Source organism: Triticum aestivum, chromosome 4D (genome assembly GCF_018294505.1).
Source record: "Triticum aestivum cultivar Chinese Spring chromosome 4D, IWGSC CS RefSeq v2.1, whole genome shotgun sequence".
Lineage (NCBI taxonomy): Eukaryota > Viridiplantae > Streptophyta > Magnoliopsida > Poales > Poaceae > Triticum > Triticum aestivum.
In genome coordinates, this window is record NC_057805.1 from 485,631,904 (window position 1) to 485,656,003 (window position 24,100).

A 24,100-nucleotide genomic window follows, 5' to 3' on the forward strand; every position below is an offset into this window, starting at 1 on the left:
GAAGTAGTAAATTTCGCTTTTCGAGACACCACTGTACGGACCGATGGATTGTTAAATGCGGCAGTGGCACCGGTGATGTTCGCTCGCGTGCGCGCCAGGTAAGCCATCCACCAGCGGCATACAAAATTGCTAGGAAACGGTCGTCTTCTGCATCGACCGGCGGTGACCGACCAGGTCGGGTCGGGTCAGGTCAGGTCATGCCGCGGGACCTCAAGAGCGTTGACGTGCCCGGTCCGGGCCGGTGCAATGTACGTGTACTGTTGTGGTGTGAACCAAAAAACATATGACTGTTCAAATGCACCGGACAGGCAGCTTTGGTCCCAGGAGGAGATGCCTCCAAAATGGGAAGGACGGCGACGGAACGGCACCGCGGCGACACGGTCGGCCTGCCGGCCGTTCCACGGCGGTTTGGCTTGGCTTCGACCGACCCGGCCAGGACCGGTCGCCGGACGCGCGGGTGGGGCAGGTGTACCGTCCTCTCTACTAAAACACAAGGAAGGAAACACGCACGCTCGCACGAACGCACGCACGCACGCATGAAAAGGAAAGAATTTGCGGGAAAAGAAAAGGAAAAGGAAAGAATTTGCAAAAAGGAAGAAGAAAAGGAAAGAAGTTGCGAATCCTTCCGAAAGAAATGAGGAACCAATAATGATCGTCCAAGCCTGGCACAGCCAGCCGTGTGGTACTACTGTAAAGAGAGAGAGAGAGAGAGAGCCGCCAATCAGTGATCGGCTAGGGGGGTTGGGTTGGTTCGCCGAGGCGGCCGGATGTGAACCAGGTCTCGCCGTCGACAGCGACACGGGCCGCGTGGATACACGGGCAGCAGCAGCACGCACGCACGCACGCGAGAAACCAGACGAAAATCCATCCGCACGAGTGCACAGGCACAGCGATAAAGGCCAGCAGGCAGGCAGCATCGCAGCAAAGCCGGAGCAGAGCCATCAAACCGCGGCGCAACTCCTCCCCCTCCCCTGCTCCTGCTCCTGCTCCTCCCGCTCGCCCTGCCCGGCAGCCCCTTTCTGCTGACCGCTGATGGGTTGCTGCCGCTCGTCGCTGCGGGCGGTGACGCACCCGCACCCGGAGAAGCCGCCGGGGGCGGGGGCGGCGCCAGCCAGGCGGCCGTCCTTCTCGGCGAGCGCGCACCGGGCCGCGCCGCCGCCGGCGGCGGCGGCGGCGGCGTCGGGGTCGTCCTCCGAGGCGGGGTTCGCGGAGTTCTCGCTGGCGGAGCTGCGCGCGGCCACGGGCGGGTTCGCGGCGGAGAACATCGTGTCCGAGAGCGGCGACAAGGCGCCCAACTTCGTCTACAGGGGCCGCCTGCAGCAGCACGGGCAGGGCCCCCGCCCCGCGATCGCCGTCAAGAAGTTTGGCAAGATGGCCTGGCCCGACCCCAAGCAGTTCGCGGTACGTTCCAACAACCCCCCTTGCCGCCGGAGTCCCTCCCTCTGTTTCCATTCCTCTGTCTGCCGCGGAACTGCAATTCGCGAGCTAAAAACAACGGCTTTGCTCCGGGTTTGGTTTGGTTTGGCGTGCAGGAGGAGGCCAGGGGGGTGGGCAGGCTGCGCCACCGCCGGCTGGCCAACCTCATCGGCTACTGCTGCGACGGGGACGAGCGCCTGCTCGTCGCCGAGTTCATGCCCAACGACACCCTCGCCAAGCACGTCTTCCACTGTAAGTTTCTGCTCGCCCCCCCGTATCAACACCGCCGATCGATCCTTCTTCAGCTAGCCTGGTTTCTGAATTTCTGCTCCTCTGTGGATTTTGCTTTATCCATTTCCATAAACACATGCTGCGAAATTCCTGGCAGTTGCAGTTCCTGATTGGGCCAGAAACCTGGCAAAAGCAACGAATTAGGTGGTGTTTGGTTGTCCTAGGACTTCTTTTTCTAGTCCGTAGGACTTTTTGAAAAAGACTCTCATGCTTCTAAGGACTTTTAGCAAAAAGTCTCAAAAAAGTCCCACCCTGCTTGGTTTACTCTAGTCCCAACACAAAAAAGTCCCTGGAACCAAACACCCCTTAGTCTGCTCCGAGCAACTGCATTTGGTGTACCGAACGAATCATTTGGACAGCTCTTTGTTATACGCCATTCCTTTTCTTTTGTTGCTGCCATGCCCAACAAATCGATTCGATTGGGACCAATCAAGGCACAAGTTCCCCAAACGCGTGACATAATTTATTACTTGTCTGCTTACGCATATTGTATTGGATCCACTGCAGTTCAATGTGGAAGTGACTTGTCACAGTAAATTCACTGCAGTTATGACCAATGCAGGTAGTACCTGTATTTATGTGCTTATGGAGGTTCTTCAGTGACGATGAAATTAGGCTGCTGACACTAGCTAGACCATGAAGTAGGAGTATTAGCCATGTGCTGTGTTTTCTATGATGCGCATTAGCTGATGAACATCTTGACCAGAGGTCCAGAGCGGATGGATGTACGTACTAGTTTTGATTTGATTGGCAATAATTGCCATCGGTACTGTATTGTCTTGAACCCCTACAAAAATGCATCTGATTGCCTCTTTTTCATGCTCTTCATTGCTTTCACCATGTACGCAAAATTTACAGAACTGCGTTTCAGTTCACTTTCATGATATTGCTTTCGCTCTTCTGCAGGGGAAAACCAGACTATTGAATGGGCTATGCGTCTAAGAGTCGCGTACCACATTGCTGAAGCGCTGGACTACTGCAGCAACGAGGGTAGACCCTTATATCATGACCTAAATGCATATAGGGTCCTTTTTGATGAGGTAAGCAACCAATTACTCTGTACTACTCGTTTTATCCTATCATTATATGGAGAAAAGCCAATTGTTGTCTCATCTGGTTAAGGAAGGAATGTTTTTTTTATCTCTAAAATAAGAATGCCTCTCTTGGAAGTGCTTGTTGTGCATCTCTGGGAACTGGAAAGTGCATTTAGTGATTCCATTTAGCTTGTACGACCAAATATCGATATGCTCTTTCTGGTAGTTGTTTGGATGTTTGCCAGTTGGAGGGAGGGGTCTGCTTCCAACTGTTTTACCTGTGGCTGAAAGAAGGCAAAGCACACACCAAACATGGAAATTCAACTCTTACATTATAAATGTTTGGTAATTCGCCACTAAGAACAATCACTTTTTCTTAGTCAAGTTGCATAATGTTTCCTTGACATGTACTTCAGTTGAAGAAATTGTTACTTGATTAGGGCCACTTGAAAGGCTAAACACTTGCACTTTTGGATGATGTTGATTCATTCAGCAGTCGTATGCACAATTCTCTACCTGTTATCCTCTGTGAGCAAAATTACTGATATGGTTATCTGCAGAATGGTGATCCTCGTCTTTCATGCTTTGGTTTGATGAAAAACAGCAGAGACGGGAAAAGTTATAGCACAAACCTTGCATACACACCTCCAGAATATTTGAGAACTGGTACATTCTTACCCTCGTACACCTGAATATTTTTTAAGCTATCATTTAGTGAATACACTTTAATGTTTTCTTTACTTACTTTGTGACAGCTGTTTCTTGATTTAATTCCTTAGTCAAGAAATTTGGTAGAAATAATAAGGTGTTAACCTGTAGAAACAGAATCTGGCTTCGACACAAATGGAATGATACCACAATTTGAGACTTGAACTGGGACAAATTAGAATAGAATTAGAAATACTTTCTGTCCCTCCAGACCAATGGTTTATCTTGTTGAATTACTACATTCTTTCATAAGCAGCTGATATGAGTTGTCAGTGAACAAATATGAAGTTCCTATTAAGACTACTTACAAACGTGTGGAGGCGACTCAACCTAAGTTCAGATAATACAGTTTCACATAGCTAATATAATATGGTATCTTTCTAAAGGAAAGATAGATTATTTTACATCTGTTATTCTGTGCATGGTATTCTTTTGCTTTCTCTGGAAGAGTCATACTGGAAAGTGTCATATTCAGCTTTGGCACCAAACTAACATCTTTCATTCTGACTGCTTGCTTTCTCAGGAAGAGTCACTCCAGAAAGTGTCATATTCAGCTTTGGCACCGTACTACTGGACCTTCTAAGTGGAAAACGCATACCTCCTTCCCATGTATGTTTTCTTGCTATTAGTTGTGCTTCCTTGCTGCACTTTATCCTACAGAACCAATTTTGAAAATACCTTGGCACACCGGTAGTTGACCCTACCATGTATTTTTCCCTTGGTACAATTACCTGTTGCACTGAAGGATGAATGATGCACATGTATTGGGTTGGTTTTAAGCCTGACGTTCTTGCTTGTTGTTCAGCCTTTAGATTATGTGTAACCATCTGAAGATTTTGGTAATGAGATCGGGAGCCTTTTATCCTTCAGAAAATGAACACGTAGCTGGTATTCTGTGATTGTAATAGTAGTGTCATAGAAACTGTCACGGCAAATGCAAGCGCTGAAATTTGCTGTCGGAGAATACATATTCTGCTTCCGGGTGTGACTTGGTAGCTTAATTATTCGGTAGCAGTACTTCATACCAATGGAAATCATGCTTTCTAATTTATAGTTATGTTTGCTTCACTCAGGCTCTTGACATGATGCGAGGCAACAATATCCAAATGTTGATGGATTCACATCTGGAAGGAAACTACTCAACAGAAGAGGCAACCGCTTTGGTAGATCTTGCCTCCCAGTGTTTGCAGTATGAAGCTAGGGACCGCCCCCATACAAAAAAGCTGGTCACCATACTTGAGCCCTTGCAAACAAAATTAGAGGTAACCATTGTGTTTTCATCCTTCTATATCTCAAATATGTAATTCTACGTACTTATCTGTTCATCCTTGATGGTTCAAACAAAATTTGTATTTTCCCACTGAACTGTAATTATATCACAATAACCTATCTTGTCCCTTTCTCATGGCTGTCAATTTCATTTTCAAACCAAAACAGGTACCTTCCTACGAGATGCTTGGCATACCAAAGCATGAGGAAGAAGTAGCTCCACCTCCTGCTCCACAACCACCACAACACCCTCTTTCTCCCATGGCTGAGGCCTGTTCTAGGATGGACCTGACAGCTATCCAGCAGATTCTTGTATCGACGCATTACAGAGACGATGCAGGCAGTAATGAGGTAAGGATCAGAGCATTTCTGCAGTGCAGGGTGTCACAGGAGGAACTGATCACTTTATCCGTCTCCTATTACAGCTATCATTCCAGGAATGGACGCAGCAGATGAGGGACATGTTGGAAGCCAGGAAACGTGGGGATCTAGCTTTTCGTGACAAAGATTTCAAGACAGCCATAGAATGCTATACACAGGTGGGCTCATAGATAATTATATCAGGAGCCTTTAAAATGTACTCCCTCCATTCCAAAATAGATGACCCAACTTTATACTAACTTTAGTACAAAGTTAGTACAAAGTTGGGTCATCTATTTTGGAACAGAGGGAGCGCAAATTATATGTTGGAATCAAGCTGACCCGTTACTTCCCTTTGGGTTGTTGCAGTTTGTTGATGTGGGCACAATGGTATCGCCGACGGTGTATGCCCGAAGGAGCTTGTGTCACCTCATGTGCGACCAGCCCGACGCTGCCCTCCGGGACGCGATGCAAGCGCAATGCGTGTGCCCTGACTGGCCAACTGCATTCTATATGCAAGCCGTCGCGCTTTCGAAACTAGATATGCAGAGCGACGCCAAGGACATGTTGAGCGAGGCTTCGCAGCTAGAAGAGAAGAAGCAAAAGAACTCGAGATGATCCCGAGAGCGTGCTCTTTGTAAAGATGTGTCGGTTTGGTCTCTTTTGCGGCTCAAATGTTTACGTCGATTGAGACATGCTATTCCGTCCTTTGGGGAAAAAAAACTGTGAGATATTCGAGGTTGAGTTAGGGAGAAAATGTGGGGAAGAAGTGCTGTAGAGTCGTGTGGTTGTAACTATTTGGTTTGGCATTTCTGTGATTGCATTATTTTTTGGGTCTATATATATGTGACATTTAAAAAAAGTTGTAATCAGGCATAATGCAAGGGAGTTTACGGTTGTTAATTCTAGAGATTAAGCTAATGCCGTAGCTTCCAGCTAAAACCATGGTTTTTTTTTTCTTCATGCGGATATATGAGTGTTTCTACTCGATTTCATAAGTAAATTAAGATTGGGGTGTCTCTACTCTACAATCTGTTTTGACGGTGAACTTAATTCGTTCTCACTTGTTCACACTGAACTTTTTTTTTACAGTGAACTTGTGAAGGCAGCCCAGGAGAAAAATGCAATGCAGCAGGACCTCTGTTCTTCTTACCAAGGGCTCCATTAGCACAGTGAATCAAATAATTGCATTGCGTTCACCGGCCAGAGACTAGAGAGGGAACATCAAGGCTCCATTGGCACAGTCCAAATCCGTGACATATCCATGCCAATCAGTGCACTACTCTTGGCCGCGTGTTGACGAGCTCACGCACGGATCTTGAGGGTCCAGCCCATGCATCTTTGGCTCTTTGCTATAAAGCCATGAGCAATGGGTTTGCGACGTACACAGTCCACATTGCACACATCACATCACATTATTCATGGGCTCATGGCAACATGATGAGGGTGCTCGCTCTGGCCGCCGCCAGCGGCGTGCCGTCGATCATCTCTCGGGGCACGTTCGGTCGCATGCTGGGCAACCGCAGCCAGAGCGGCTGCGAGGGCGGCGCCTTCTACACATACGACGCGTTCGTGGAGGCCGCAAACGCGAGCAAGCTCCGCGGCTTCTGCACCATCGGTGACGAGGACACCCGCAGGCGCGAGATTGGTGATGATATCGTACTCATAGTTTTACAAATAACATCGACTACAACTACCGGCAAGCCGGAGACGCGATGGGGCTGGATCTGCTGGATAATCCGGATCTGGTGTCCGCCGACATCCTGTCGTCGCGTTCAAGATCTGTGTCAATGCCGAGGGGCCAAATTTCGTGTTTTGATCTTTTTCAAAAAGTTAAACCGGATCTGACCCGGTTCGATTTTTTTTTTTTACATTTGACCCTTTTCCTACCGCCAAGGCCCTCGGCGGTAGGGTTGCCTAGCCTACCGCCAGAACCTTAGGCGGTAGAGTAACGGTAGCCGCCGTCTCCGTAACGTCTCGACACTGACCTGACAGACGACCTACCGCCGGCGGCCTCGGCGGTGGGAGGTGCAACCCTACCGCCGGGATCCCTGGCGGTAGGGTGTCCAACCCTACCGAAAAATTTCAGCCACTTTTGGTTTCAATACGTGTGAGCCCCCTACCGTCGGAGGCCCCGGCGGTAGGATGTGCAACCCTACCACCAAGGACCCTAGCGGTAGGGTGTGCAACCCCACCGATAAATGTCAGCCACTTTTGGTCCCAGTACGAGTAAAGGCCCCTACCGTCAGAGTCCTTGGCGGTAGGGTCTTATCACAGTGCATATTTTGCACCCAACTTTTATTTTGTCTTCATTTTTTTGCCACAGCAATGTTATAAACTTAAAAACAACATCCACACATCCACACATGTAGCAATGTTATAGACTTAAAAACAATAAGTTTCACATAGCACATCCACACATGTAGCAATGTTATAGACTTAAAAACAATAAGTTTCACATAGCACATCCACACATGTAGCAATGTTATAGACTAAAAAACAATAAGTTTCACATAGCACATCCACACATGTAGCAAATAGTTTCACATAGCTAATGGTTCAACAAATACCAAATAGTTTCACATAGCTAATGGTTCAACAAATACCAAATAGTTTCACGAAGCCAACATAAAAAGTTTAACTAGTTCAACGGTCCTCGACAACATAAAAAGTTTCACTTGCTCCTTCCCCTCTTTGAGGTACGGTCCTCGTTGTTCTTTGAACGGTTCTCAGCCGCCTTCTTCTTGCGCCGAGGAGGGCGCGCTCTCTGAAACGGGGGTGGACTTGCCCAATCCCTCTTCGGCACATTCCTCTTCTCAAGCTGGGTTGTCTGAGTTGGTGGAGGTCCGTCATCGTCGTCGTACTCCTCCTCCTCATCGCTCTGTTCCTCTTCTTCCCCATGTTCTTCTTCTGCTCGCTCCTCGTCATCGTCTTCATCATCACCTTCTTCGTCCTCGTACTCCTCCTCGTCCTCTTCAGCCACCCTAGACGACGAGGCGGCCTGGCTCGATGAAGCAAGGCTATGCATCGGGGCTGCATGAGCATAAGCATCAACAGAGGAGGTAGCGCACCCAAGCAGGCCCACAAGCTTGCGACATTTGTTGACCATCTTCTGCAATAAGAACGAAACAAGAACATAATATGGATCAAGTTTATGGTTTACAATGAAAATGAACTTAAGAAAGAATGTAATTGTAGGAGGCTCGATGTTAGCTTCACCGTTCCCCTCAACTTGTTCTCACTATCTCGAGTCCCGGTGATAGAACTTAGCGCATCTGAGGCTTAAAAAATGCTTTTGTTCAGCTCCGAAGACTGCAAAACAATAAATGAGTCACACTCACTAAAGTGGATTTCATCCAACCGCCGGTTGAAAACAGATAAACACAACTTACCATTTTGTTCATGAGGGGTCCATACTCCCTAAATCCGCCTTTTAGCTCTTTGATGCTGTCATGGTAGGCTTCATTCTCGGAGTAGTCATCGTACATGTCTTCGACATCTGTTGTCGTCCACTGGGGCCTCAGGCGTAGACGATGCTTGATGCCATCGTCGTACCACCGCATGTGATCCTCGTACTCATTCCAGTCCATCACTTTCCTCTCCACATCTTTGCGAGTTTTCCACTCGTTCCATTCCTTCACGTATCTCGCATGTTGCTCTCCCCAATCTATGATCGATTGATTCTTCTGCTTGCTCATCCTGTAAGGCGTAAGAAAGAATGTAAAACATCAAAACAAAAACATATAAATGGAGAAGAATGCACTCACAAGTGTAGGTCGGAGCCAGCAATATCGATGACATTGCCTGGTGGTGTACGTTGCGCCCTACCAAATTGCGCGGTAACGCGCTGTGGCAAGTGGTACTCGACGGCGTAGACGCCAGAGAAGCCGGTCCTATCCGCACATCACGTTCATCTCGAACCCCCACTCTCGTTCATCATATGGCCGCCAATTAACTAGTACCAAAAAATGGTAAGCTCACGTGAAAGTGTCGTCGAAAATATTCAAAATCTAGTTCTTATACCTGGAAAGCCGCCAGAGCATCAAGCTCGTTGGTGAAGACCTTGTACAAAGCCTTGGATGTGCCCATGTATAGACACCCACCACGTCACAAGCGTATGCAACGGTCGGGTATCGATCATCTTCGTCATCTTCGCCGTAGTCAGTCCATTCACGCTGGCGCAGCTTCTCCGGACGCCCCACCGGGATTCGCTTCCACATCCAAATGGAGAGGCCCCAGACACATCCACACATACCGGACGTATCTTCCGCCCTCTGGGTTGCGTCGTCAAACTACAAAACAAGTATAGATGATAAGATGACATAAACTAAAGCAGCATACGTCCATGATATTTGAAACAATGTGATATTCTCTTACCGCACGGTATAGGTAGGCGAGGCCGGCGGACCCCCACCTGTACCCTGCATCCCAGTCCTTTAGGAAGTCGAGATACATCCATAGGGCATTGTCCCCAGAGCAGTCTGGAAACACGACCTCTGTGAGAAGATACCACAGATAGGCCCTGGCGTACTGCTCCACCACCCGGGGTTCGGCACCTTCCGGGCACTTGCTCCGGTGCTTCAGGAGCCAGGGCAGCGGTACGCTGGAAGTCCGGTTATTTCTTAGCTGGGGGGGCAGTCGCCGATGAGGGTGACAACCCTATCATGCCAGTTCTTCCTCTCCATTCATCTAGTGAGAGCACAATGCTTGAGCGATCAGGCCGTAATCATCCCTTTTGCAAGGGCAGGAGAGAGAGAGGCTAAATCGCCATTGCAAATACTGGAGATTGTTCACAGAACGGACCATCTGTCGTCCGGACGAATCAGGTGAAATCTGTCCAGTCAATTTTTATTGATACATTTTCTTCTTTAAAGAACAATTACTCTGACTTGCGATATTTATTATGCAGGACAATTGTTCACTGTAAGGGCGATCATTGTGCCATGAATAAAGAGCTCGCGCCAACGTTATCATGCGCTAGCATTCAACCTATCATCTTGGCAGTCCAGTTTACAATGACACGAGGAGGCCATGCTGGCAAACATCTGCACCGCGCCTCTCAACAGACTGGTGTCCAACATATCCTCTTGACGGTCCACTCTATATTAACATGCCGGAGGTTAATCTCTGCACCTGACGTTGCCTGGCAGACACACACATGGCCTGTCACCCTCGCGGTTTGATCAGTGCCGAATATAACATGGGGAGCCAGAAGAACCAACCATGGAAGAGTCAACGAGAACCGACCATGAAAGTGCTGGCCTGTAAAGAAAACAACCCTGAAGGAGCCAGAGAATCAACCCTGGAAGAACCAGGGGACCTGGCGACTTAAACATCGGCAGCAGAGGTCAAAATCAAGAAACCCTGCGAATAGCTTAAACGATATCATGGGATGATCCAATTCATTGCGAAGAGTTCAATTGTCATAAAAAATGGCCCTGGAAGAACCAGATGAGCCGGACCAAGAGAGAACAACAAGCAATGGGAGGACATATGATGCGCATAGCAAAGATCATCAACTCGCCATCTCACCTCAGCTTCAAACAAATTCCAATGTTCCGCTGTCAAACTGTATGCGGTTTATGCCACGGCTGAATATGAAGAATCTTAAGCCGACTCCTCGAGTCATCTTAAGACTCGGGGGCTACACAGACATGGCTCGACAAATTTGGCTGGTTTCAACAAAATTCAAAAACCTCGGTCATTAAAGGAAAAAAACAGTCCCGGAGACTGCTGCCACATTGGTGAAAATTTAAAGATCATCAGAAAATTTCCGTCTCAAAAAGTGCCGGGCAATCAGAAAAGGTTCCGGTTCAAAATCTGGGTCAAGAGAAATCTGTCTCTCACAAAGTTTTGAACTCTCAATATCCGGCTCAACGTCCGGTTCAAGAGGAATCCATCTCTCGCAAGTTTGAGTTCTCAGAAAAAAATTAAGGTTGCCAAAGAGGACTAGCTACCAAGATGCGCGGTTCAAACGTGGGTATCCTTCCATATTGGATTACCATATTATGATCAACGTAATAAAGCCGGCATCCCCGAAACTCGGGGCCTCTATTGTTTCATCTCATATTTACTGGGCATGAGTCTTTATTAATTGATCATAAGGGCACTAGGGGGCTTCCAACTCACTGAGTTTAGCTTACAAAACCCTTTTGACCCAGCAAAAACGTCACATTATTGGTTAAACCTGCATGTATGTTTGATGCTACTCCGAACAAGATGATCCGCCGTACTCTTGAGAAGTCAATCTTCATGACCCTGAACTTGTCAAGGTTAAAACGGCGGCTTAAGTCATGTGAGAGCCAGCTTACTGATAGTGAGGATAAACCATGGCTATCACGCCAAGCTTCATTGAAGCAAGACTCGAGCCTCGAAAGCTGGTCTTTTTATACTCTATTGTCATAGACATACATCATCATACTATGCATCATATATGCATGGACATACTGGTTTATGTTGCAGGAGCCGGTTTTCAAACCGGGTTATATTATTCAAATTTTAAATAGACAACATGGCTGGATTTTCATTATGGTTATCATAACCAATATTGGATGATTGAGGTTTTCGAAACCGCTTCAGAGAAATGGCTATTATTCCCTCATCCAAAAATATCAGCTTACACGAGCATGGTTCAACATTGATATGCAAGGCTTTCATCAACATCATCCAGATGGTGGATATGATTTTATTTTACAATGGAAGGAATAGTCCCGAGTCTCTGCATGCACACGACCGGCACTTGGGGGCTACATTATTCAAATCACGATTATATCAAGTATGCAAGTGTCATGTCACTGCAAGTATGCACCATAGCACCTGGGGACTAATGCATGGTATTTTTAACTAGTCTCATTGAAGACCCGACCATCACATAATGATGAGCCGGCCCTTGGGGGCTACCGATTGCTCCTGTCAAAATTTCAAAGTACACAAGTCTTAATCCACTATATTGAAAGTTGCCTGAAGCTTGGGGGCTACATCATATGATGCTATTTTCAAAGGAGTATATCTAATGTCCCGGGTCGCTGCAGGTAAGACAACCCGGCACTTGAGGGCTACAACATTAAGTTGTTTACCCAGATTATAAGGTCCAAATTGAAGACCTGACCCATCACATACTGATGAGCCGGCCCTTGGGGGCTACACATATGAAGTACAAAATATTCCGTTTATGATTGGAGACTCATCTGGACAAACTGGTTCTCTCTAAAAGATGCAACATTTATATTTAAGCAAGTCTTAAGCCGTCACTTCGTCCTACTCAAGACTTGGGGGCTACAGGTGAGGGAGAACACCTTCAAAAAATTTAGTGTTGAGCAAACCAGGTTTCATGTTTTTTGGTGGAAAAATGTGCAAAAGATTATCTCCTCGAGGCTACTCAGACACGTTAACTTAATATCGTACGGATTTTTCATCGAAATCTGAAGTATTGAAAGTTGGCACAACACCAGACGAATTTTCTTTTTATCAAGCCAAGGCATTTGAAGATAAGCTCAGAAATATCATAAGGGTTATTTTTTCTACAAGGAGCCAACGTCAGCATATTGATAGGACAGAGATTTCTACAAGGAGCCAACGTCAGCATATTGATATGACAGAGATTCAGACCTTTCAGGAGCTGATCAATGAACTAAAACTGGTCTTTTTGAGTGAGCCGGTCCCTTTACATATTCTTATTTCAGGAGTTTAGCATGAATAAACTCAAAGCTAACCTGGGGGCTAATGTTGGGGATATTCCCCACGACCAAGACCCAGATCATAAGGATAATCCGCCCTGATGTTAAGTCATCTCTGGGTTTAAGTAGCCATCTTAACATGCGATGATGAGTCCCGGAGATGAGTCTTGGAGATGAGTTCAGAAGATGAGCCCTGAAGATAAGCCCTAAAGGTAAGCCGCCCGACTGTGAGCCGCCCGGCGTAAACCGCCCGGGTGTAAGCCGCCCGACGTAAGCCGCCCGGGTGTAAGCCACCCGCTTGGAGATAAGAAGCCCAGGGTTCAGATGCCCACGGTGAGAAGCCCGTGATAAGAAGCCCGCGATGAGAAGCCAGAATAGGCCAAGTCCTAATCTGACTTGGACTCTACATGGAAGCCGCCCCTTCAACTATATAAGGAGGGACAGGGTATCCCAAGAGGGACACGTTTTAGACAGAGAGGCAAGTCTTAGACAAGATCAAAGTAGATGCTCTCGAGATAGAGGTAGTGAGACACCACCCATGTAACCGAGATCATCATCGTCAATATCAATCAAGCAGGATGTAGGCTTTTACCTCCACCGCGAGGGGCCAAACCTGGGTAAAATCTCGCGTCTCTCGATTCCGACCAACCCCGTTCAATCTACCACCTAGTTGCGACGGCCTCATGACTAAGTCCTCACACTAGGACATCTGCCGTGACAAAACCACGACACCTTCCTTCTCCTTCCTCATTCAAAATCGGCTGACCCGAATTTGAAATTCAGCTGACCGACATGTAGCTAAACTGATAAAGTAAAGTAAATGATACCTTTGATTATTATTTTTGAACAGGATACCTCTGACTTGTTTATGTGAAGCAGCAGTACATGTGCGTACACAATCTCCTGATTGATTCGGTTCTACACATACACAACAGCCTTGGGCTGACTGATCTTTGTGACTACCCGGAACACACAAGCACGCACGTACACGTATACGCCAAATCGATTAGATAGTTAATCGGCCACGTCTTGCCTTTGTTTCCATGCTATCGTGTCTCATAGAGTCCATAGCAATTTGCAGATGTCTGTTTTCTCATCACCTAGATAGGAATCATTCGGCAGCCAGCTCCGGGTATGTGTAAGGTTTGCATATATATTAATTGTTGTGGTTGGATATAAGGAGTTGAGGTGGGACCAGTTCATAACCGGAGAACCCTCCATTAAGACACAAACATATTGTAGCTCCTCTGACCGCAACACGTTGACAGCCTGCCTGATAGATGGTCTCATTTTGATGTCAAGTTGGGAACACCAGAGCCCAACAATCATCACGTCACATGTCCTGATGATATCACACATCCAGATCGAAATGACCATACACCATCATCTCTTACGGAAGAACACACTCTCGAAGGTTTTTGCCCTGCAGTTTGCTACAGCTTTTATTCTTCTTCTTTTCAGTTTTCACCAGCAAGCAAACAAACACTGAAGCGAGCAACCATGAGCATGAGCTACTCGCTGACTGATCAGCCTCCGTGCCCGTATGGCTTCTGGTTGATGCAGGCCACGTTGCGGCCGAGCCGGACACGGAGCAGGCGGCAGTACCTCTTGTAGTACCCGACCCGGTCCCTGCCCTGGGGCGTCCCGTGACGCTTGCCGCACGCCAGCCCGCCGCTGATGATGTTGGTGGTCATGCCGTACCCGGGGAGCCTCCCGGCGCGACGGCCTCCAGCCGCCGGTCATCACGGCGTGGCACGACGGCATCTTCTGCGCCCCATGTCGCGGCGTCATCCAGAACCAGATGGCCGTCTTGAAGGCCACCACGGGGTCGGTCGACACCAGGTCCGGCCTCCCCAGCAGGCAGGTCCAGCCCCAGCGCGTCCCCGGCTCGACGGAAGTTGTGCTCACTGTGCATGCATACACAGCACGGTGCGTGCAGTGTGATTAAAATCATCACGAACCAAGCGCCAAGTGAACGAGAACAGGGAAGAAGAAAGGAACTTACTGAGTGAGTTGCATGGGGCCTCGCCCGTAGTACCGATCGCCGGCCGGACTCCGCTGCTTCACCCAGCAGTAACCTGCGCGCATGCACGGGCACGTAGGTACAGCGACGACATCACGCATGGCAGCAATCGTCGGAGTATACATGCACACGCGTCGACAGAAAGGTAGAAGAGGATACATACCGGTTGTCTCGTGGGAGGTCTGCGCGAAGAAGGCGGCGAGCTCCCGGCGGCGGGTGGCCTGGTCGCCGGTGGTGCCGAAGCCGCGGAACGTGCTCGCGGCCTCCACGAACGCGTCGTAGGTGTAGAAGGCGCCACCCTCGCACCCGCCACCGCCGCCGTCGCCGTGGTGGCCCTGCCTCAGCATGGAGTAGAACGTGTCCCGCGTGACGATCGACGCCACGCTGCCGCTGTCCCTGGACGGCCGCGGCCAGCAGCAGCGCCGCGCCGGCGAGAGCGAGAAGCCCGAAAACCCTCATGCTCCTCACACCTGAGCGAAAACTAGAGTCTAGAGGAGCCTGGATTTGTAGCGATCGCGATGAAGCAAAGGTAGGTCGTGATCAGGTACAGGGTTCGCACATGGCCTGAAAGTTGCACGCTGCGGAGAGTGGACGGATTGGCACGTCGGTTTTCGCGGATTTGGGCTGCGAGACGCCGTTGCTGGAGCCCTGGTGTTCCCTCGGATCGGTGAATGGGTGAATGCAACGCAATGGCGCGCGCAATGCTCTACTGGAAATCCATCTGAATCGACATATATGGCAATGTGATGTGGATCGTGGCAAGGCTTTGCACATGCTCTGGGTTCCTTGGGAGAATCGTTGGGTCGTGGTCAGTACACACTGCTGCCAAGGACGATGCACTGATTGCTACGGAAGTAATTTTGCTGGCTTGGAGTGTGCTACGTAACCTATTGGAGCCACACGGAGCCTCATGTTCCTGTGTGAAATCGGTGCATCTGTTCCTCACAAATGTACAACTTCACAAATCGGACTCCATGCTTGAAACCATGAATTTTGCTTGGGGTTTAGCCTAAACACCAAAGTACCGAGAAGCGGGCGAGAATCTTTTTATCTTCCATATGTTCTGCCTAGCCTCGGGGACGGATTGGAAAAAAGTTGCGCACAGTGGACCTTGGATTTTCCGAGGTTTTGGCGTGATCATCGAGGATTATGACATCGATCGCTCTGGATCTGGACGGGTTTTACGTCTGGGCACAAACCCATAAAGCGTCTGACTTATATCGCCACAAAACAGTAGCAGGCCAACTTGCTCGTCGAACCGGGCGCCCATCCAACATAGATGTATGAGGGCTCGTGTGTTGACCTCTAAGCCTATGAGCCGCTTCACCCCTGACTGTTGAAGGAGAAGGCCGACGCCCGTGTCTCTGTTTTCTCTTCTGTTCCTTTTGTTAACTCTCTGAAGATAAATTCCCCTCTCTTTTCTGTTCCTTTTATTAACTCTCTGTCTCCGTGTCTCTGTTTCATACAAGGGCATGGTCTCTGGTTTAGTAGAGCATTAACATAAATCAACAAGTGTCAGAAACTAATCGATCAAACAGCACACCATATCGATAGGAGGATACACACCCGCTGCTTCAACTTGAACCGTTCCGGGACGAATGGTCGCGCCATGGCGGACAATTTTGACTGGCACCATGGTTGTCGGTCGGGCCATGGCGCTCCCTGCCGTTGCCCGTGGGCCGTGGTGGTCTTTTTTGTTTTTTGTTTTTTGAGGGAATACATCATCTGTTGTCGAGGAGACGTGGTGAGACGATTCTCTCAGGCCGGATGACTGAAAAAATGGTTCTGATCGACGGTCAGATTTGATGACTTGACTGTTCCGTCATATCCGTACTCCTTTATGGTTTTTCTTCATTTTTGTCTAGTCTAGCTATAAGACAATGACTTGGTAGGAAAAGTTGGAACCAATACTACCAGCCCCACAGGATTCCTAGGCGGCTGGGCTTTGCATTTCCACACAGAAAACACAACAGATAGAGGAAAAGGCAAACATTTTTTTTTCGAGCATGGAGAGGAAAAAACAAACATCGCTGTACCAATCAGTGCACCGCGTTTTGACCAGGCCCATGCACGCAGAGATTAAATACGACTGTTGCTTCGTCGCAGAAAATTCATGAAGAAGAAAGAAATGTCATAGTAGCACGCAACAATAAATCCGGAACAGCATTTTCACATCACACTCCATCCTCCCTCAGACTCCACACCTTGGCGGATGCGGCTCTCTGAGCTGCTGACTCTCGCCGGCGCCGCGCTGCTCTGCATCGGCGTGGCCAGCGGGCAGCAGCCGGCAGGCAGCGTGCCGTCGACCGTCACGCGGGAGGCGTTCGATTCCATGCTGGGCGGCCGCAACATGAGCGGGTGCGAGGGAGGCGCGTTCTACACCTACGACGCGTTCCTGGCGGCGGCCAACTCGAGCGTGTTCCGCGGCTTCGGCACCACCGGCGACGACGCGACCCGCCGGCGGGAGCTCGCCGCCTTCTTCGGGCAGACCTCCTTCGTAACCACCGGTTACTGCTACGTGAAGGCGGTGAACCGAGCGAGCGCGCCCTACTACGGCCGAGGCCCCATACAGCTGACGACGTACGTGAGAAATCTTCACTCTGTTTCTGGTATACTTGACACTGGATCTGTACCCTGTTTTTCCTTACAAGATGAGGTTCAATTATTCGCGATGAATGAACTTCAATTATTCGGCAAAATTTGATCTAAAAAAGTTTCGTACTACTAATGCACAGTTTATAATCGCAGCGAGGACAATTACCGGCAGGCAGGGAGGGCGCTGGGGCTGGACCTGCTGCGCAACCCGGACCTGGTGTCCACGGACCCCGTCGTCGCCTTCAAGACGGCCATCTGGTTCTGGACGACGGCGCCGGCGCCGAGTACGTCGTGCCACGCGGTGATGACCGGCGGCTGGACGCCGTCCGCCCAAGACCGCGAGGCCGGGTTGCTCCCCGGGTACGGCATGACCACCTACATCCTCAACGGCGGGACGGAGTGCAACCAAACCTCCGCGGCGGCCCAGGACAGGGTCAACAACTACTACAAGAAGTACTGCGACATCCTCCAAGTGGGGTATGGCGACAACACCTTCTGTCAGAACGACGAGCTGGCTCAACCGCCATCGTCGTCTCTGCATCCTCCTCCTCCAGGAACCCCAGGAGGTCAGTAGCCGTCTCTTTTAGTTCTTTACATGCTTGGAGGAGCTAGCTAGACCTTGCACATGTTGCATCGAGATGCTAGTCCAATGTCATTCTCCGATTTTCTTTCCACAGAACCATCGCCTCCACCACCGTCAAGGAGTGTTCTGATCGGCGTCTCTAGTTCAATCTCCCTCTTGATCATTATTGGCTCCTTGATCTGTTTCATTTTATGGCGGCGGCGAAAGCAAGCTGAAATCCACGAGGAAGCAATGGAGCATGGGTCGGAAGAGGGTAACCTCTTCGACGTTGATCAGGCCATGGAAGACGATTTCGAGAAAGGCTCCGGGCCCAAGCGGTTTCGTTACAAGGATCTGGTCGTCGCCACCGGCAATTTCTGTGATGAGAACAAGCTCGGACAAGGAGGCTTTGGCTCCGTGTATAGAGGGTTTCTGAATGAATTGAACCTTCAAGTTGCTATCAAGAGGGTCTCCAAGGGCTCCAAGCAGGGGAGGAAGGAGTACGCCTCTGAGGTGAGGGTCATAAGCCGGCTCCGGCACAAGAACCTCGTGCAGCTCATCGGCTGGTGCCACGAAGGCGGCAATCTGCTCCTCGTCTACGAGTTGATGCCCAATGGCAGCCTCGACGGGCATCTCTACGGCGCCAATAACGTCGTGCTCCCATGGTCTGTAAGGTATGTCTACCCGCCCATCATAGAAAAAGCATGAGCACCGCAAATGTATCACTCTCCGATTGCTTTGCCCTTAAGATCGATGATAATTAACCATGTGATATTTCCACCACAAATGTATTCTGATTCTCCGATTCCGATAGCTTTGCCCTTAACATCAATGATCATTAACCATGTGATGCTCTATTTCCTTTGTCTTCAGACACGAGATTTTGCTCGGATTAGGCTCGGCGCTTCTCTACCTACACCAGGACTGGGACCAATGCGTCCTGCACAGGGACATCAAGCCAAGCAACATCATGCTAGACGCGTCGTTCAAGGCCAAGCTCGGCGACTTCGGGCTCGCCAAGCTCGTCCAGCACGGCCGAAGATCACTGACGACAGATTTCGCAGGCACGATGGGGTACATGGACCCGGAGTGCATGACCACCGGCAAGACCAATCCCGAGTCAGATGTGTATAGCTTCGGCGTCGTCCTCCTCGAGACTGCTTGCGGCAGGCGGCCTGTGGTGGTAGCTCAGCGGGAGGAGGACGCAGTCCACCTAGCTCAGTGGGTCTGGGATCTGTATGGCAAGGGGAGGATTCTGGACGCCGTTGACGAGCGATTGGGTGGAGAGTTTGATGCCCAGGAGATGGAGCGTGTGATGATTGTTGGGCTCTGGTGTTCTCAGCTCGACTTCAAAATGAGACCGTCTATCAGGCAGGCTGTGAACGTGTTGCGGTCAGAGGCGCCCCTCCCAAGTCTCCCTGCGCTGATGCCGGTTGCATATTACATGCCTCCAGCTGGTACACAAAGTTTTACATCTTCGTCTGTAACAACTGGCAGCAGCGGTGGCACTTCTACATCTTCGGTGGTAGCATCAGCGCGACCACCACCCAGTCAACATTGATTGTAGAATTTTTCTATGACACGCTTGTTCTGGAACGTTTATTTATGTGCTGAATTGATGAGAAATTTATGAATCAATTTATGTAGAATAATCATAATCTATACCTACTAAGAAATGAAGAAACCCTTCTTCCTTCCTATTTTTCCAGGAGATGGAGCGGGTGATGATTGATTGTTGGGCTCTGATGTTCTCAGATTGACTTCAAAATGAGACCGTCTATCAGGTAGGCCGTCAATGTGTTGTGGTCAAAGACGCCCCTCCCGAGTTTCCCGATAGTGATGCCGGTTGCATATTACATGCCACCGGTTGGCACACGAAGTTTTATTTCTTCGTCTGTAACAAGCGGTAGCAGCAGTGGCACTTCTATGTCTTTGGTGGCAGCATCAGCGCGACCACCACTCAGTCAACATTGAATGTAGAATTTTTCTATGACAAGCTTGTTCTGAAATGTTTATTTATGTGTTGAATTGACTAGAAATTTATGAATTAACTTATGTAGAATAATCATAATCTATACCTACTAAGAAATGAAGAAACGCTTCTGTAGCGACCCGACCTCAGACGGTCAAGTCTCTGTGCTTAAGTGTCATCTCTGAATCGGAATGCTGACACACACAGTACTCGAGGATTTATAACAGAAGTAAATCACATGTATAATTAACGTAAATATTATTATTACCTCAATCCATATAGCGGAAGTATCGATAAGATTGTGGATTCCCATCAATACCAACGGCAAAGTTGAGTGTAGACATCGTAACCCTAATGTATCACTTGCTCGTTGTAAGAATCCTGCAACATGAGACGTTGCAGCCACAAAGGGTCAGTACATTGAATGTACTGGCAAATTCACACCATAGGATAATGATGAATAAAGGCTATCACTACATGCATATATGGCTGGTGGAGGCTCTGGGTTTATTTTTGCATAAAGCCAAATTTTCCCTACATCAAAGAATATATTTTATTTATCTACAAAGTTGGTTGATAAATATTGAGAAGGTTCCTCCAACTCAATCCCCAAAATAATAGTTATAACCCAACAACTTAATTAAGTAAAGTGATGAGATCAATATGATAATCCAATAACCAGATATTCAGGATGTCCATAACGGGGGACACGCTAACCATGATTAGTTTGTACACTCTGCAGAGGTTTGCGCACTTTTTTCCATAAGACTCGATCTCCTCCGTTGGATTTCTCGCACTGCATGGTGTTTGAGAAACGGATGACCGAGACACAGTCTTTCAGAAGCACTAACTCTTTACTCTGGGTGGACAGTTACACCTACTTTCCCTCTACATCTGCTAGCCCACCACTGAAAGAGGTCATGCAACATACTCAACTATGCTAGAGCCCATAATAGTTTGTGGCTGCACACGGAAGTTTCTAACATGAATAATCTTATGATCCCTTTGAGCCTGGGTGGCGAACCGTAGGATGATCACACGGGTACTCCGGGATATCCTAGGACAACACTGGATTCTCCAGGTGCCGAAACCAACAATCCACCCAGATGTGTATTAAAGTTGCCACCTTAAGTTGAACCATTAAATAATAACTCTCACATCTGTCATGAATCACTCAACCAATCCACGTCTACGAGCTTAGCAGAGTAGTATGAGCATAACGTAGAAGTAACTCCCAAGGTTTAAATGCAGGACAATAGGTTCGTACCTCATCAACTACTTCCCAATACCCACATGTTATCAAGTCCTAACCATGCAGTATTCAAGGGTTGAAACTAATGCATAAAACTGGGTATGAAAGGGATATGATCAAAGTGTGAACTTGCCTTGTACTGTTGATGTAGATGATTCGCACTCATAACTCCTGATAGTTCTACTCGTCACACTCCGGTCAATCTATCGTGAGCAAGCAATTGCATACATAAGCACTCATGCAAAAGAATCGAAGAAAAGATCTCGGAAAGCTTCGAAAACAAGCAATTTACTCTTGCAACATAAAACAATTTCGAACAGTACCAAAATTGAGTGAATTTGGCCTTATCAGAAAGTTTAGGTCAAGTGCTTCGATTTGCGAAAATAATCAACTCAAACGGAGTTATAAGACTCAAGTTACGATCAAAAGAAGATTCAAATTCAAATCTGTTTGAATTCAAATTTTAAACTTTCAAAAACATGTTTAAGTTGCTTATCTGGATAGAGGGGATCATAACGAAGAAGTGGGTGTTGGTTTCGTTGGATTTGGACAAACGAGTAAAAAGTTACGAGCGTTGCAAGATCAGGGACTAATCTGTAAAAACAATCGCGAATAGGTCCCTGACGTGAAAAAAAAGAAAAAAAAGAATTTTTTTAAACGGGCCGGCGGATCGGGCGTAAAATTGGAGGTGGGTCCAAGGCGGCGAGGCGGGCTGGAAGCGGACTCTAGCCGGAGTCGGTCACATATTTTTTTTATAGAGTAAAATTGTAAAGAAAAAAAAATAAAACTATTATATATCGTATTATATATCAGAATTTTCAGGAAAAGATTTTCTACGTCATGAACATTTTTCTAGAGTCAAATAAAATCCATAAAAATTCAAATAATTCAAACAGTGCTACTGCTATAATAAAATCCAGTAAAAATCATTTTAAAAATACCAAAATAATTTCAAACCCATTTTTCTCCAATTTTCTAATGTAGGGAATCATTTTACCCTAATTTCCATATATTTTATTTTTGTAGAAAAAATAGTTTGAATAAAACCCAAATAACTCCAAAATGAAAATAATTCGATAGGGACTTTTAAATTGGATTCTTTGAAACTCCCAACTCATATTTCATATGTTTTGAAGAAGTCATTTTATCTTCTCTCATGAAAATCATTGATTTGCTTAAAGTTTCTGAATTGGAAAATATTTCCAAAAAAAAATTCAAATCTTTTCATAACCCTTTTCATTTATTTAAATGGAAGAAGTCATGTCATCTTCTCTCTAGGGTTTTGTAATGAAGTAGATTTGAATTCATGGAAATCAGAAAGCAAAGATGCAAGTTTGGGAAAGTCCTATTATTCCCTCTCATTTAACTTTCAAAAAGTTTCAAATTTCACTCAATTTCACACAAGCAATCAAACAATCAATCAAAACTATCTATTTGATATAACATTCCAAAATTTAGAATTTTGGGATGTTACAAACCTACCACCCTTAAAATGAATCTCGTCCTCGAGATTTGGAGAGGCTAGCAAGAAATAGGTTAGGTTTGGGGGTCTTCTCAAAATCCACCGATCATCCCAGGGGGTCTGGGGTGCTACCACCCTTAGAAGCATGGTTATGGTTCCATCAAAACTCATATACTCCATCCTTATTCTTGACAGTGTCTGTCTTCTCATATCCTCGAGAAAATTCCTTCTCTGGGCTCTTCCGGTAGTGGCATAACCTTTACCTCGATTCTTGTGTCTTTTTTTTATCTTGGTAAGGTTATTCCGAGACTAGTCTTCTTAGCTGACGGGTCTGGCGCCAATACTAAACAACTATTGATATCTCATGGTGGTCAACAATTTATGGTTTTTCCCGCAGGAAATGGGTCTGGGCTTCATTCTCATCGTATGACCTACAATTGGCAACAGCTGCCTTGTACAAGGGAAAATACCTATACCATTCTAAGGTTAAACAAGTTTTAATATCGCCGTCTCTCTACTATAGGCAAGTCACTCAGATTTACCATCCCACATAGCAAAGCGAATAATAAGAGTAAGTCGGTATGGTGATCAATCCATCCCGCACCCAAATCATTACCCTGTATATGGTTTAGCGAATCTCGCATTCTAACACTCGGTCATCCTCACCAGCATTGCAGAATTTCTCTTGTCGTCAAACCAAGTTCGGATGAATCCATTGATTCTTCATGCCAAACAAATATCTATCGTTCCTTCACAACTCTCAGGTTTTGCGTTACTCCTATAAAATCGTCAGTGGGTAAGGTCGTAATCTCTTCCAGGTTTTTTCCTTCAGCAAGAGTGTGCTTGCTCCTTGGCAGGTCCTGGGGCCTGTGGGTTATGGCCCATCTCATCACTTGTAAACCTTAAACTCATCATCGGGGCAACAGATCATTATTCCAACATCCAGCTTCCTAGCATTCTTAAATACATCCAATTGTACTGTCTCCCTTCCTTCTATTGGTGCCAAACTAAAATGTGATTACTCAAACTCATCACGGGGTTACAATTGCTCCATATTTCCAACATCATACCTCCTTTATACTCCAATAGTACTTCATCCCTTCATACTCTTGGGGTATCCCACATATCGAGATAAAGCTCATACTTATTTTGTCCGTACTCCACTTCGTGGAACATCATTATCTCTTCCAGGGGTCAAGGGTTCTCACAGGGTACTACCACCCTTAAAATGCCCCAGTTCCTCCATAGACCATATTTCTCATATCCTCGAAAATGGTCAAAATCTTTCTTCATAGAGTAACAACTCATAAAATCCAAATCAGTACCAACGATGCTAACTTCATTGATTCTCAAATTATTTCAATCTCCTGCATTTCCATTACATGCCTCAGCTCAACACCTCAAAACCAAGGAGTTGTTCCCACTACTTCTACTATACTTCTCACAGACACAACTAATTATCACCAGTCTCCTTCTCCTT

At 47.3% G+C, this 24,100-nt stretch overlaps 3 protein-coding genes across 3 annotated transcripts; 2 read left to right on the forward strand and 1 right to left on the reverse strand.

The window, feature by feature from the left end:
• The first annotated feature begins 729 nt into the window (after positions 1-729).
• LOC123098891 (serine/threonine-protein kinase BSK1-2) lies at positions 730-5,981 on the forward strand. The gene is made up of 9 exons (XM_044520966.1): positions 730-1,401; positions 1,533-1,668; positions 2,614-2,747; positions 3,302-3,407; positions 3,973-4,058; positions 4,523-4,711; positions 4,887-5,069; positions 5,144-5,257; positions 5,448-5,981. The coding sequence occupies exons 1-9, from the start codon at positions 1,033-1,035 to the stop codon at positions 5,694-5,696; spliced, it is 1,566 nt and encodes a 521-aa protein (XP_044376901.1). The 5' UTR covers positions 730-1,032; the 3' UTR covers positions 5,697-5,981.
• Positions 5,982-13,627: 7,646 nt separating this feature from the next.
• On the reverse strand, positions 13,628-15,263 carry LOC123100486 (chitinase 11-like). The gene is made up of 3 exons (XM_044522415.1): positions 14,941-15,263; positions 14,760-14,832; positions 13,628-14,661 (listed from the first exon to the last, which is right to left on the reverse strand). The coding sequence occupies exons 1-3, from the start codon at positions 15,122-15,124 to the stop codon at positions 14,445-14,447; spliced, it is 474 nt and encodes a 157-aa protein (XP_044378350.1). The 5' UTR covers positions 15,125-15,263; the 3' UTR covers positions 13,628-14,444.
• A 1,631-nt stretch (positions 15,264-16,894) lies between these two features.
• Positions 16,895-19,628, forward strand: LOC123098892 (L-type lectin-domain containing receptor kinase IX.1). The gene is made up of 4 exons (XM_044520967.1): positions 16,895-17,357; positions 17,526-17,938; positions 18,050-18,608; positions 18,808-19,628. Exons 1-4 carry the CDS (start codon positions 16,990-16,992, stop codon positions 19,493-19,495), a joined length of 2,028 nt encoding a protein of 675 aa, XP_044376902.1. The 5' UTR covers positions 16,895-16,989; the 3' UTR covers positions 19,496-19,628.
• The last annotated feature ends 4,472 nt before the right edge of the window (positions 19,629-24,100 follow it).